This window comes from Pocillopora damicornis, chromosome 12 (assembly GCF_964200805.1).
Source record: "Pocillopora damicornis chromosome 12, jaPocDami1.2, whole genome shotgun sequence".
Taxonomy (NCBI): Eukaryota; Metazoa; Cnidaria; class Anthozoa; order Scleractinia; family Pocilloporidae; genus Pocillopora; species Pocillopora damicornis.
The window spans coordinates 15,223,593-15,239,180 of record NC_142681.1 but is presented as its reverse complement, the minus strand read 5'-3'; the positions used below and the strand labels follow the sequence as shown (position 1 = coordinate 15,239,180).

Below are 15,588 nucleotides of genomic sequence, written 5' to 3'. Positions count from 1 at the left end.
CATCAAACGTCACGTTACCTCTATACGCCTGCATTCCTGAGGTATGGTCAGCTGTTTATCTTGTTAATGCAATATATTGAAAATGCTCAGAGCAGACATGTCTGTAACTTCGGAATAGTTACACGGAAATCGTCGCTTTTCGGAATGTTTTCTTTTTTGGAAACAGCCTTGTACTCAGCGCTGGAGGTCGCATATACTTTTCCAAGGATATAGAAGGTAATTCGTTGCTCGAATGCTGCGATTTTCGAGGAAACCTTCAGCCAAAGGTAAGCATCTACTCCGCGGCTAGCCTACCCTGTTCAAAACGGAAGCCTTTGCAAGTGAAATTTAAACGTTCCTTGTGTTTCAATATTTTCTCACACATTCACGTCTTGTCGTAAATATGATTTTTGAAGTGGCTGTGTGAAAAAAGTTTGCAAAGGAGGTTGTTTTAACATAGCGAGTACTCAGCGTGTACTGTACATATTAAGTTGACAGAGTACAAACCAGAGCACGTTGTCTTTCGTACTATATACAGTCAGCTGTTTTTTCATCCTCTACTGCTATTTTTCTCTTCGCTGTAGCATTCAGTATGGTATATAAAAAATTTTGAGAAATTTTTTACAAACATGTATCTTATTTCATTAAGCAGCTTGTATTATCGTGAACTACGTACCTTGCGCTGTAGATTTTGGATTAAGATTAATTAGCAATAAAAATTAATTCTCAGACATTTTGCGTATTGATCTTAATGTTGCATTTATGAACGAGGATTTCTGATGATTACTTGAAAGAAGAAATTATTATGCAATTTAAAAGTCAAGGAATGAAATTCTAATGAAAATTGTCAGTTGTCAGATTGGGGTAACACAGTCCACATTTTGTCCTAGTTCTGCTGATGTCCTCTAAAAAGCTGAATTCATCGCGCCAATATATAATTTACCAGGTTAAATACTGCAGCCTCAATTAAAGTTTTAGGGCATTTTGTAGCTATATGTAATCAATGATGGTGTTTATTTCAAAGTCTTATTCATCAAATCATGGCAATAATTACAATAAATCATTGGTAATTATTAAGTGGAATGTGGACATGTTTTAAGTTTTCAATTATATTATAAGCTGAATTTTACAAAAGTTTTGATTGTTTCTATGTCACCATGGGTTTTTTAAGTCATAGATCACTGAAGATGTCAATTGTGGTGAGAACATCATTGACACACTTGGCTGTTCATTATGTGCTATTTTTTTGTTCTTACCACATTTTGACCTGGGAATGCGTGATCATGTAGCAGTGTTTTGAATGCTTTTTCTGATAGGTATTTTAGATGTGAGTGTTAGGGTTAGGCAGGTTATTTTAAGATGTTCCATTTTTTGGAGAGATTAATTGTAATGTATAATCTTTGTTTTTTAATTTTTCAGATAAGCAGGCAAAAGGGAAGAACTCTAAACCTGGAAAAAGTAAAGGAAAAAATAAGCAGCCAGTTTCACCAGTTGAAACCAGAGATGGAAGAAATAACTTGATTGGGAGTAAGTGTTGTGAACTGTAGCAAAGAACAATAATTGCTTCCAGAGGTTATATTTCTTTCTTCCCTGTAACCTATCCAGTCAAAAATTGCTACAAATTTGACCATGGTGTCTTTCCTTTTGAATGCTGCTCATTAATCTGACTCTAAACACAAACCTCAACTTGTGGTTTTCCGACAGCTGTTGCACTGGTTATCATAAAAAAAAATCCAACATCACCATACCTTGGAACTTAAAGTATAACATGTATGTGCAGCATCAAGTTCAAAATGGAAAATGGTTTTCTGTCCTCAAAAAATGGAAAATTTTGTGATTTTACAGTCTACTTTTGCAGAGGTGGTCAAAGAAATATGCAAAGTTTTAAAATGTACCATCTGTGCCGAGTTATCGTTCTTCCCACAAGATCTTTTGTTTTGCCATTTTCTCTTTGCAGTTACCATCAGGGTTTGCTTAAGATCTTAAATATTTGTAGTGGTGGCATCCAAAGTCAAATTGCTTGCACTTTGTAGTGACATTTGTTTAATTTGACAATTGGCCCAATAATTCATATTGCAGATAGTTGGCAAATTCCTTAACTGCACTCACACTTTGCTCTATTCTCTCTATAGTTCAAGAATGCAGGAAGTTGCTGGCAAGCATTTCAAAGAAGAAGTCTGCCAAGGTATTACATTGGAATATATTTTTCCACTGCACTTTAATGTGATTTGGAGGAGGTTGTTGTGCATGTAGAAGTTAAAGCAGGGAGATCTCCCTGAAACAACAATTTTTTTTTCAGGGGGGCAAACCTAGTAGGTTTTGATGTGGAAATGATCATAAGTCAGAGCAGTGTGAAATTGGCTTGGCAAAAAAATTTTTTTTTAATTTGGTATTGGACCAATTGATAATCTCCCTTCTTGATATTTTCTTTATTCTCATCACTTTTCTGCTTAATATTGTACTAATTTGTAAGGAGAAATTCTGTGGTGGTCACTCCTAGGAGTTAAAGGGTTTAGCTTTGTTACAAAGAAAAAGAAGAAATGCACTGTTGAGGTTTTGAAAAGGGTAGGTTTGTGCCTCTGAATTACAGAAAGGATAATTTGGGAAATTTAATTAGGGGTATACAACTTGTGGATAACACTAAATATTGCTTTTTTTAATTCCAGTGTGTGGCGACATTTCGAAGAAGGTCACAGTTGTCCAAGACTCTAGTGGAAGTGCTCATGGATGACAGTGTTTTACCTTATTTCATGGAATACATGCAAAAGCAAAATGCCACAAATTTGTTAAACTTCTGGCTTACTGTAGAGACATTCAAATTATCAACTATAAATCGTTTGAGAATAAATACTATGTCGCAGTTAAAGTCTTCAAAAGGGGAAAGTGCTAATGCCATTGGAGATACTAGTGACGGCACATCTGATTCTTCTCAGTTGTATACTCTAAAAAATTCAGTAGATGGCGCTTACATTTCAAGTGGGACAACGGATCAATTGCGCTCTGTGGAGGATGATGAGTTTGGTGACTTCACTGGTTATAGGCCAGAACCATTCTCAGCTGTTCATTCCATTTCAAAGGATGCTAGTGATAGTTTGTTGTTGTGCAAAAACTGTGGACATTTGATCAACCTTTCCTTGTCAAAGAAGGATGTATGTAATCACTGTGGACATAACTTTGATTACAAACAAACCAGCAATTGTGCTGTCGGATCTAATGAATCCTTTGGCTCTAATGAGCAACAGACAATTATGAATAGTAGTTTAGAAAATGGTATTAATCAACCAGACTGTAGTAATCAGTCACTGGTCAACAATCAAGGTTCTTTAAAGATGAAAGAAGGAGTGCGAACATCTAAAGTTACGTTTGATTTGAGACCAGACTTTGAGGATGGAGAACATAGTTTTCGTCGGAGAAGAACACGAAGTATTGTCATAGATGCTATTAGTATTTATAGCAAGTACATTTCACTTGAAGCATCAAATCCATTAGGGTTGGAGGAGTCAATTCGAAGACAGATTGAAAGTGAGTCGTATGACTTTTATTTTCTATCTGATTTTTAAATAGGATTTATAATTCCTGAAAAGGTTGTAATTCTATTTTGTTGCATACAAACAGTTAATATCTGCAGTGAAGATGGAAAGATTTCTTCAGATTCCTTTCAACCAGCTCAGAAGTTTGCATTTGATGTTATGGAAAGAATGTAAGTTTTCATTCTTGTTGTCTTTTACACAGTCAAACATATTTTATATCAATATCACTAACATTGCTAAAGAAGTGTTAATGTGATATGCTAAGCCTTGATTGAAAGTATTTAGGATTGTAATAAGGCCTTGTGAATGCAACTATTTCTGAAGCTTTGCTTTCATTGTTGCAATTTTACCATTTTGTTGAAGATATCATTAAGAAGAATGCAGTATTTCATTTTTCCTTTCACCGTCTAATCAAGTCACAATCCAATTCAGTCATGATATTGGGGTATTAATCAAAACTTTAATAACATTCTTGAATGTGATTGGTTAACACCAGCCTGATTTGAGCACTAAAAGGACAGTGTACATATCATGTTTGTCATTGGACAATGTGACGGGACAGTTAAAGGAACAGTTAATCCGTCATGTGTTTAAGTGGACAGAAGGCATCACATGCACATGCTGTTGTCTTGCATTATTTCCCTGATAACTTTTGTTTTTTTTTTTTGTGAAAACATCTAACCAATGTCTTATTTCTCTCTGAAATTTTGTCATAGTCTTGATTAATTGGTAACAGGACTTTGTGTCCTCCAATTCTGTCTGTAATCTTACTTGTGATTAACAAATCAGACTCTCGCTTGGTGTTCATCCAATTTTGTTAATCACTTGTATGATTACTGACCAAATTGGACTCCTCTTAGTCCTATTACCAGTAATCATAGTGATCTTGTTGTTGTTGTTTTATTTTTTATAGGTACTTCCCTGCTTTTCTTGCCAGTCCTTTTTATTGTAAGCATCAAATTGATATCTTAACAAGTGGAAAAGTGTTTCTCTCAGACATTTTGTACAATCAAAATGCCATGTTTTATTTTATGGAGGTCAGTACTTTTTGTAAATTTATTGTGATGTGATTTAGGTTGTCAACAAATTTGAAAGTAGAAGGCCTAAAAGAAATGATAGTCAACCAAGTTGTTATTTCCTTTTCAGTATCTAGAACAAGAAGGAACTCAACATATGCTGGAGTTCTGGCTAACAGCGGATAATTTTCAGTCTCACTTAGAATCCCAAATCCAAATCAACCAGTACAGTGCACAGCATGCTCTGAGTGATGCTATGATTATATATGACAAGTAAGTGTACTGTTACATCCTTCATTTCCAATTAGTCTAGTTTCACAGGCAATTTAACAGATTTAAACTTCCACAAATGGTTACATACAGCTGTTTGCCAAAAGCTTGTTGGGAAAAACACAAAAGTGCATGTGAAAACCTTGGAAGGCATTGTGGGTTGTTTTCAGGTCATGGCTCCTTGACCAAAGGTTTTCGTGGAAATCTTAGAAAACATCACTGCAAGGAAGAAGCATAGCAAGATGAAAAATAATAAAAAAAAAGGTGAACAAGGAAAACAATATGAACTAAACAAGAGCAGATTTGAGATGAACTAAAGAATAAAGTTTGCTTTGTAATATTCTATTGTTTTGTTCCTCTTGTATTCATGTGCATGTCAGTATTTATCCGCGGTTCATCAGTCCTTTTGTCCAAATTTGTTTGTTTCACTTATTAAAATTCATTGATTACCAGATACCCTGATTGAGATTGTTGCTTGTACTTTGTCCTTTTTCTAACAACCTTTCTGCCAACAGTTGTATGCACCCATCCCATGACTTGTGTTTAAGGTAGATTGCCCAATCTTTTGTAACATTTCACAATACTGAATTTATGATGCATTTGTAAACCACTGTAGGTATTTTTCCATGCAAGCAACTGTACCTCTTGGTTTTGATGATGTTACAAGAATTGAGATAGAGAACAGTATTTGTCGTGAAGGTGGCCCTCTACCAGAATGCTTTACAAAACCCATGGAACATGTCCTTTGCCTTCTTGAGGAGGTATTCCTCTCGATCATATTATAGAAGAAATAGCTGAGAATTTTGTTGAAATTTAATTCCATATTGGAAAGGTGAAATGTTTTGTTGATGCTTGGCTTTAGCCACAACCCAGTATCTGATGGGTATGTTAAAAGAGTTTCAACATTGTTCATCCATCATGAAATATTTTGTCCTAGATTTTTGATGTTCCTTGTAACCTCTGAAAACATTAATCTGCTCCTTCCTTCACCATCCTTGCCCCTTATTGGTTTGTTCCTACCTCTTTGGTGTTTTGCCTTCCCAAACAAAACAATACTTTCATGGGTTTATTTCCCCCAAAGGGATTTTATAGTGATAATGTCTGCAAACATATTCCTCTTAACATAAAAAGGGTTGCACTTTATGCTCCTGTAGGGAGGTATGATGGTTTTTCTAAAAGTCTAATGCCAATGTGGATTGTGAAATTTCAATAGCACATGGCAGGTTTCTTGAGGGTATGAATGGGCCAATTGTAGCTGTTAAACACAACTCAATCACAGCTGAGAATAATGGTTCATAAGGTTGAGATGCATCCAGTCAGCCTTTAAGCCTGAAGAAGACTCAGCAATTCATATAGAGCTGTAGGAAATGAATACATTGTGAGACAAATGATTATACTTCATTGCCAATATTCTTCATATTCATATAAATTCCTCTGTGAAATAATTACAATTTTTCATACATGTAGGTCGAACATTGTTCAAAAGAAAGGAAAGGTACTGGGGTTCTGGGGCTGAACCCTTTAATTCCCAAGATCTGATTGTTAATTCTCCCCTTTAGCTGCTACACATTTCCTTTTAAATTAGTTAGGAGAATTTGGTGTTAGAACAAGAAAAACAACCTCTATTTGATAAGTTTAAATATTCTCATTACCTGTTTGCTAGACATTGAATGGATATTATAGGGAGATGTTACCTCTCAATCACTTCTGGGAGTTCAAGGGTGCAATGTTTTGGTTGTTAAATATGTTTATTCCTGTAGATGTATTTTTAATTTAGTATGTTGGCTTGAATTTCAGGTGTTTTTCCCAAGTTTCCTTACAAGCCCAATCTACTACAAGTACCTCACAGAGCTGCTCAATTCTGTTAGTGAGAGTCAATCCTCCCAGACCCTGTCGGCCTCTGTTGGAAGTGAAGATGATGTTAGGAGACCTGGTACTCACACATATGAAAATAGTCATTTAGTGAAGACAACATTTGGCTCAGACCTTGATCTTACAGAAGACCCAGATGCTCTTTGGCAAAGACCTTATGCTGGGTAGGTCCCTGGGAGAAGTCTGTTTGTCACTTTTGACTGAAGTTCCTCTCTGCTTTAAGCTTTTTTCTTAAAGTAGTTAGTTTTGAAATAATGCATCATTGTATGTCTCCAGGAAAAAACTTAAGCAAATGTTGAGTTGCCCACTGCAAGTTATATAGCTTCTGTCCAAAGACAGCTTGTCACTAAGATGCCTCGTAAAAAGGTCATTTAAGTGTAGCAATTATTTATTTCATTTCCAGGCTATCACTTGGCAAGGTGAATGAGTTTGGAATTTTTGAACCAGTCTTTGAGCCTGAACCAGACAGAGGAAATGGTACCTCCAAAGGTGCGTATGTCCTGACTAAAGACAAAATTATCAGTCAACAAAAGTACAGCTAAACCTCTGCTAACCTCTTTTTACTGGCCATTTCTTCACAATTGTCAAGCTATTAGGCACTTATTCCTTTTTCCAAGGTGGATGTCTGTCCACATTTGACTACAACTACTTGAGTGCAACTACGCTGACCCGCATCTATTTTCTCCTTAAATTAATGCTCCTAAAGCATTCATTAAGATCATGAGTATAAAGGAAATTATTGCCAGCCTAAGAGGCTTTCGTCACTACACGAATTCTCCTGATCAGTTCTAAAAGAAATGTACAGAGAAGAGTACAGAGAATTTAGATACTGATGTTAGGGTGTAAAGGGTTAAAGGGTGACTGAGTGACAGGCTTGTTGGCTGTATGGCTGATATTTTGATTGATTTGTTTATTGATTGATTGACTGATGTTTTTAAAGCTTCCAAGCTTGGAAAGGCCTTAAGGAAGTTGGTGTCTGGAGGAGAAGATAAGGTAAAAGTCATTTAGTTTCACATTACATTTAGGCTATTGCTAATTAAGCAGTATATTGGTACTATTAGCTGGTGCATAAAGGGGGTAAGTTTCTAAAGAAACTGTGGTGCTGCGTCGGTTGGGGTCTTGCAAGGTAATTTGGTGTTATCAACTGAGTTCAGTAATGTGAATTGGCCAACGTGAAGAGTTTTTATTGAGTGTTGGCGTCAGAGCGTTAGAAACTCTTTACGGTGGCCAATTTACATTATCATCTCAGTTGGTAAAACCAAATTAGCAGATGCAGACTATAATTTTTGTGTAAGTTCATCATAATTAGTTTTTCCTTCTCTATTACAGGCTAAAGAAGAAATGGCTTGGAAAATTGCTAAAATGATAATTGAAGACGTAAAGAAAGAGCAAACTGGAAATACTTCAGCAGGCTTATGGACAGAGGATGATGATATGGCCTGAATCGGAAAGGAACAGTTCAATATCACAATGTGTTCGGGTTAACTGTTAGGCAAACTCTTTATAATTTCCCTGTTTTCTTGAAATAGTTTTCTTTTAGTGAAGTGTCATTTAAACCAAACCCATAAAATCAAAACAAAGATTAATATCTTACGAGCCGAAGTCAACACATGTGATCAGCTTCAAGCGCGGGAAAACGCGGGAAAACGCGAATGTCTAAGCAATGGCTTTGTTTCTGATTGGCTGGCAAAGTAGTGTAGGTTTTCTAAACCAATCAGAGAGCCTGTAAACCAAATCCTTGAATGCTCTCCAAGATTATCTTCCACGTTAAATTGGAAAACTGCTGTTTCGTTAGAATGCGCCATTTAGGTGTAGACATTAAAAGGTAGCAAAATTTTTCGACAGTTTATCTTATTTACAGATGGGCACGTAAGAATGTTAAGAAAAAGTAGTATTTTTTAAGACCTTTTTCGATTTTAGCATAGAGTTTAAACTTCTCTCAAATTTTCAAGAAGATGTATGAATTAACAGTATTTGTAAGTACAAACAAGGGAGAGCGCGCCATCCCTACAGTGGTACATTGAATGTATATAGGTATCTTTTTTGTTGTTGACCTCATATTTTGGAATGGCAGTGAAAATAATTTTTTTCGAAATTTAACATGGAGATTTTTAGGAAAACTTATCTCTTCCCCCGTATGAGCTGATCTAGAAAGACAGATTTGTACTTAGTAAGCATGACATTTGAAATGTTGTTTGGAATTTATTGATAATAACAGATTTATAGTTATCATAACAACAAATAGATTAATTAGTTCAAAGTACATAAACGAGGATATTCTACTGTTTATTGTTTATTCCATCCTCTGCGTGAACCCTTTCACTCCCAAGATCTCATTGGTAATTCTCCTTACTGTCTGCTATACAATTCTAGTGATATTAGTTTCGAGAATTTAGTATTGGATGAGTTACTAGTCGCCTAATTGATATTTTTCTTTGTTCTCATCACTTGTCTGCTTGATATTGTATTGATAGTGTAAGGAGAAATTCTATCTTGATCGCTTATGGGAATTAAAGGGTTAATTTTTCTTGTGACGGCATGCATTTCGTCCATTCTTCTCACTCTTCTGATAACGAAGCTAAAAGTTATTGAATTCCTGCTACAAGTAAACTAAGATTGCTTTCAATAGGAGTCGAATCTCTGACCATGACTATTCGTAGGCATAAGGAAACTCCTATGTTTACTCACAAAACATCCTGATTGGAACATCAGTATAAATGTCTCCGGCGTGAGCTTATATCCTGTATTCAATTACATTCACCAAAAATACGCGAATGATTAGGTTTCAATATCGTGAAATTGAAGTGTTATAATAGGTCAAGGACTCCGTTATGGAAAAGAATTGAGATAGATGATCACGCAGAAGAAGAAAACCATCTGTTCCAGTATGGGTGAGGCAAATAATATGATACCAGAACTGCGTGGCGGGTTTCCATTGCACGTTTTCTGTGTGCTGGTCATTGTAATAGCCATTTGCTGTTCCTCAGACGCGTTTCCAAGCCCTTGGCACTTCTCCGCGCTCATCTGGTAGTGTTTACCGATTATCATGTGGTGGGAGACGTTTGAGAAGGAACCCACGTAAAAAAAAATCATTTCGGCGGAGTTGTTGTGGAAGTTGGTGACCGGTACAAGAGTGTAATTGCAACCATGGTGGTTGTTCTGAGACATATCTTCACAGAAACTCATGTCGATGCCGTAAAACTTTGCCTCTTGGTCCTTGAGGTAGTTAAGACCACTGTTATCGCTTCCGTACAAGTTATTTATAATGTTTGTGTAACCTGTGCAACTTCCCGTCACGGGCGCCGCTTTAGGGCGACTAGTCTGTTCTCTCATGAAGTGGTTGAATACCCTTATGGAGGTCTTGTTTGATAGTTTCCATGCTGCACAGAGGCTCATCTCTAATTCAGTATATATGCAACTGCACCGGGCGAATGTGGCTTTCACGAAGCAGGTATTACCAGGCTGCTTGGTGTTGGGCGGAGTGAATACTGAGCAGTTTGTGCGACCTCTTCGTTGAGATGCTACGTCTTCTGCGAGGAAGCCTAAAGAAACTATCCCAACTGTGGTGAGCACTAGCCAGAATCCACTTGAAGATTTCCTTTCCATTGAGCTGGTGGTCAGTAACCTACACTCCGCTCGTTAAACCAGTATTCAGTGAGATGCACCAAGGGGCGGGGAGCTTGAAGTAGATCCATTGTATCACAACAAGGGAATCTATTTTCAAAACAAAAGCGCAATTTTATCCGATGTTTTGGGAACTTTTGTGATGGTATTTGCTCAGTTCGCCCTCTGATAGTGGGTAAAGACACGCAACTTGGTTAACTCGCAAATAAATAAATGTAAACTGTGTTTCACTTAAACCTCAAAATCAAAAGGGAAATAACTTCTTATTGAAGAGCTTACAGAACCTTAAAATATTTCAGACGAAAAGCGTACTGACTTGCAGTCTTATCTCCAAACTTATGTTAAGAACAAGGCCTACCTTGTGCTGCCTGTGGGGTACATATTTCTCTTCATTCAAGGAATGGGGCTTGATAATGATGTTTTGATGAAGATCGGCCCGAATATTGTCAGGTCAATATAGGATTGACACGTTTCAGTTTTAAATGCGATCAGATAGAGTCGTGTTAATTGCAGCGTTGCAATGTCCTTCTCTCGCATGTGTCACCAAGGTTCAAGTACACAGAACAAGCCTATTTTATTTCTTCTTTATTTTTTCACTCGTGTCTGTGTCTTAGCAGCCCTATTTATATGTCCTGTTTGCAAGAAACCAACGAAATCCATATGCAAAAGTTCCTAAAAACTTGTCTACACGGTTAGTTGAAAAGAGCCACACAAAATGGACGTATTTTAGCAGTGCAAAGACCCTACGTATTTATTATAAGTATACTAGGGACTTTTAGTTAAGACGGCAACACCAAGGAAGGCGTCCATTTGAAAAATGATTATATCTTTTTAGTTGGAATTTCGCGAATGACTGTATGCGTTTATCACCTCTTATGGCGCCGCAAGTTAACCTCAGCATAACGTATGAGAGCGGCGTTGAGTTCCAAATGGAAGCAAATAAGTTGCCTTCGGGGTTTCATTTCTCAGACCACGCAAATTTTGATGATTTCACGTTATTTTGTAGAGGACGGCTAAGAAATGTACATAGTTTAAAACGCACGTGCCGAGCTATTGTTCTGCTCATTATATCTTTTGTTTTGCCATGTCCTCGTTTCCGTCGCCGACGTTGTTTTCTCAAGGTCCCTATTAAGAACAATAACGACAAAAAGAAGAAGCCATCTTTCACGTACTTATTAACTGCGTCTCCCTGCGGTACAACAATTTAAGAGCTTTTAGCTCACCCCTCCCTCACAGTTTAGAGCATACAACAGTACTAGCCTAGTAGGAAGCTGAAAACCTCAACTATTGTCCTTCGTAGCGGTCGATTAGGCTCCTTTCAGACTAGCCCAATCGGTAGGGAGTTTAAGGTGTCACCATGGCGACGTGTGGTAAAACGTTGCCGAAAAACATTATGATTTTCTTTTAAGACTTTCGCCAATAGCTCGATTCGTTAACCGTTTCTGACAGTAAGACATCTTTACTTCGGCTTAACACGTGGATGTCGTGTTGAATTCAAAATAAAAACGTGATCGGGGTGATCGGGGTGTCCGGACTCGCGAATTCACAGTGTTTTGCTTCCAGTGGATTCGTTTGGTTGGCGTTATTCACAAATTTGTCTTGGAAAGGATTATGTAGAGTGCTAAGCAAATGAAATAAAACCGAATTTCCCTAAATCAGCCCAAGAAATTCACGTGATGCAAAAGGACAACCACTTAAGCGGGGTAAATTAATCCTTCTTCAGAACTAGTTCAGATTTTTTAAGGTCGAGAGCATAAATGTTTATTTCCATTTCCATGCAAATCCTTATATCTCCACCATTGCGCATTTTGAACATATTTGCATATTTACAGAGGCTGTTTGTGTGAGCTTGGATGTCCTGTGGTTGGACGTCAAGGTAGTCAAGGTAGATAAGGTTCTCTCTTTATCTTTTTTATACCCGTAAACGAAATTTCGAACAATGTTACGGTATTTTCAGCTTTTATTTTATTTTATTTTATTTCATTATTATTATTTTTTTTACAAAAAACTAATGGTTCCGCTGGTTCCGCTGGTTCCGGTGGTTGTGGAGATTCCGCGGTCTGCCGATCCACGGTTTAGTAACACCCGTCGCCATCGTGGTGTTCCTAAAGTCCCCAGTGGCTATGAAGGAAATTTAACTGCGTTGTTGAATGGGTTTACTGCAGTAGAGCAAAATGTATCCAGCTCGGCAAGAGAACGAAAACTAATTGTTCTGATGAGTAGAACTAGAGGTTTACCGAAGATAGATTTCTAGGGTCATGTAGGTCATCTGACATTAAGTGCGCGTTTGTCAGGCTTATTATGACGGGTAACGAAACCCTTTGTTTTCTCTATCTAATTACTGCAACAAAAGCTGTAGTTTCGCCAAAATCTATATTCAAAATATTTTTAAAGGTTGAATGGTTTCAGGATGATTATGGTGAGAAGAGCTGTTCTATTTAAGGTAACAACTCCACGTTAACTGATGTTTGCTAGTCATACCTCATACTTCCAATGAGACAATACAAAAACAATAGAACGCCCTTGTAAAACGACTATTTAGCTCTTAGGGTTACTTTTTATGCCCCAGTAGAAACCAAAAGGTGTCATTTATCTCTGAACAAATTAATATCGATAAGTCAAGGGTGATTGCGTTCATCTCATATTCGATGGCTGATTACAGCACAAGGCCCCCATTATCTGCTAAAAAATTCTCCCTTTCACCTATTGATCATTTGGTTCCCTGTAAATTTGTACGATTAGTTGAATTAAACAGGGATTTTGATGGTTCCTAAATATGATCTATTGAGGAACAGACGCATGGATGTCGTCACTATAAACAACATTTCGCTTTTTTATCTCGTAAAACAAATAGATTCCATGTTGGCGTGGGTCTATACAGTATTAGATCACAGCACCTCGTGTGCCGTTTTTTCGTTTTTATCACATTTTTACGTCATGTGTGACCTCTTGCGGAACATACGCATTGCAGCGTGGAATGTGTTTGTTTAGCGGGGAATTTGGTGTTGTGTTCCATCAAGATAAAACCTTTAGATTAGTGGAAAATACCATCCGCAAAGTGAAATCCCTGCAAAAAATTACAGTGGACACTCAAGTCATGCGACACGTGTCTTTCCTCGCTGTAAATTTTAAAAGTGTTTAGATGTGGAAATTTTGTTTCCTTTCTTGCTTATGTGCTGCATAGTTAGTCGAAGTTTCAGTTATTCCGAATCGCAAAAATTGTTCTTTCAAGACACAAAAAATTCCTTACCTGAACGATATAATTCCTGCGGAATAATCAAGTCAGCGGTTTAAGCTTTAAGTCGCACATGTTTCCTTGCCTTATCAGGCCTGTGTTCTTATCAATATTAAGTGAATATCCGGTTCAGCCATTCCCTGAAAAACAATTTTTTTCTCGTTTTTTTTTTTTTTTAATCGTAGAGTTAACTGATAAACGCAAGTTAGCAATGATTAATTAGCAATGTACCATACAAGTACACCAAGCAACTGTGCCTTAGAAAGAATTTCACTCCGAAAGTTATCATTATTGTGACTCGTGTAATCATAAAAATTACAATTTCCTCGATAGTGGTCGGTTTAAAAAAACTCCTGTTTTCCACCTATCCACTTGCCAAGTTGTTGCTGGACGGTTTGTTTTCGAACAGGTCAATAAACCAATCACATTCAAAGTTTCGCTTTAAATCAACCAATCGCAACCTTGGTTTCAATCACCTTAACAGTTTACGCCTCCTTTGTCAGTCTTTTAGTGCAAATTTTCCCTCCTAACTTTTATACATAGATATAGAAATATACGAGGTCATTTTAACGAGCAATTGTGGTGAATAGTTTGAGGTAGTGAGATTTAGTGAGTTTAAATAAAAGATTTTAAAATTTAAATTTCGAGTGCATCTTGTGTGCGGTTTTTTTTTTAATCGCGGGGTGCGGAATATCACCTGAAGCATTCTGGAATTGATGAAAACGATGTGGAAATCGAATTTATCGACGAAGACTATTTACCTTTGGCTCGTGTCAGTGTTTGGGAACATCGCGAGTCAGAAGAAGAGATTGACTCCGATGATTTTGCAGAATCTAGTGGGGATGAGTCTGAAGAACTGGAAAGTGAGGATGATGAAGACCTAGAGGAGGAAGAAGAAGTACCGGCATGGAGCGAAGAAATAACAAGAAGGGATGATATTGATTTCAGTGAACTCGTGGGATTGGCAGCAAATGTAAACATTAGATCTTTGACATTGAGCAAAGGGTTTTTTGATCTGTTCTCCACTCCTCAGGTATGGGAGTTTTTAGTTGCTCAGACTAATCTGTATGCGAATCAGAAACGAGGAGCTGCAGAAAAGTCTGTGTGGTATCCAGTGTTTGTGGAAGAAATGAAAGGTTAGGCTGTTATATATTTGTGTGTGGGAATTATTAATAAGGCAAATATCCCTCCCGACTGGAGTACTGACCCCATGCTGTCCACCCCATTCTTTGATACCACTATGCCAAGAACAAGATTTCTTCAGACTCTGCTAATAATTCCTTAGCTCCCAGGCCTGATTCACCAAATTTCAACAAGTTATACAAAATTCAGCCTCTGCTGGATTTGATTATACCGAGGTTTAGGGTAGTTTACAGTCCTTAGAGGCAACTTGCTGTAGATGAAACCTTGATCAAGTCAAAGGGAAAGTTCATTTTAGGTAATTCATCCCCATAAAACCAGGCAGGTTTGGAATCAAGGCCTTAACGTGGACTGAATCAACCAGAGGCTATGTTCTAGGGAGCAAGGTATATACTGGAAAGGAAGCCAATGTAGTCCAGAAAGATCTAGGAAAAAGGGCTGTTATGTCATGGAAGGAACCTTTCCTTGACCAGCAAAGGCTACTATGTGTTTATGGATAATTATTACACTGCTGTCGGAGGAACTAGAGGAAAGGAAAACTTTGGCTTGTTGGTACGGGCTAAGCCTGCCCAAAGACATTTGTGATGCGAAGTCAAACCAGGTAAAAAGTCTGAAAAGAGGAGACTCCCTTTACAGACAGAAAGATACTTTGACTTGCATGACATGCTGTGACAGAAGATCTGTCAGTTTCTTAGGCACTGGACCCACAAGAGAAGATGACTCTGATGCTGTGGAAAGATCAGTGAAAGTAATTGGCCTCTGTACAATGCTTACATGGGTGATGTTGATGTCTTCGATCAAAGAGTCAACTTGTATGCAAGACTATTGAGAGGTGCTGTGTGGTATTATAAGATTTTTTCCTACCTCATAGAAGTATGTGTTTTAAATGCACACATTTTGGAAAGGAAATCTCCAAATCATA

General features: G+C 37.4%; 1 protein-coding gene across 1 annotated transcript; it reads left to right on the top strand.

Moving 5' to 3' along the window:
* Positions 1-32: 32 nt before the first annotated feature.
* LOC113679426 (A-kinase anchor protein 10, mitochondrial) lies at positions 33-9,201 on the top strand. Its single transcript, XM_027196386.2, has 12 exons — positions 33-266; positions 1,399-1,506; positions 2,112-2,164; positions 2,646-3,501; positions 3,595-3,679; positions 4,423-4,546; positions 4,656-4,798; positions 5,412-5,556; positions 6,593-6,831; positions 7,071-7,156; positions 7,608-7,660; positions 7,997-9,201. Exons 1-12 carry the CDS (start codon positions 233-235, stop codon positions 8,108-8,110), a joined length of 2,040 nt encoding a protein of 679 aa, XP_027052187.2. The 5' UTR covers positions 33-232; the 3' UTR covers positions 8,111-9,201.
* Positions 9,202-15,588: the final 6,387 nt, after the last annotated feature.

What these genes read in the sequence shown, in the direction of transcription:
- LOC113679426 (XM_027196386.2), top strand. Translation starts at nt 233, where the DNA reads ATGCTGCGATTTTCGAGGAAACCTTCAGCCAAAG. An exon ending in AATTCGAAGACAGATTGAAA is followed by an intron (nt 3,502 to 3,594) that starts GTGAGTCGTATG and finishes GCATACAAACAG; the next exon opens with TTAATATCTGCAGTGAAGAT. An exon ending in TCCTTTGCCTTCTTGAGGAG is followed by an intron (nt 5,557 to 6,592) that starts GTATTCCTCTCG and finishes CTTGAATTTCAG; the next exon opens with GTGTTTTTCCCAAGTTTCCT.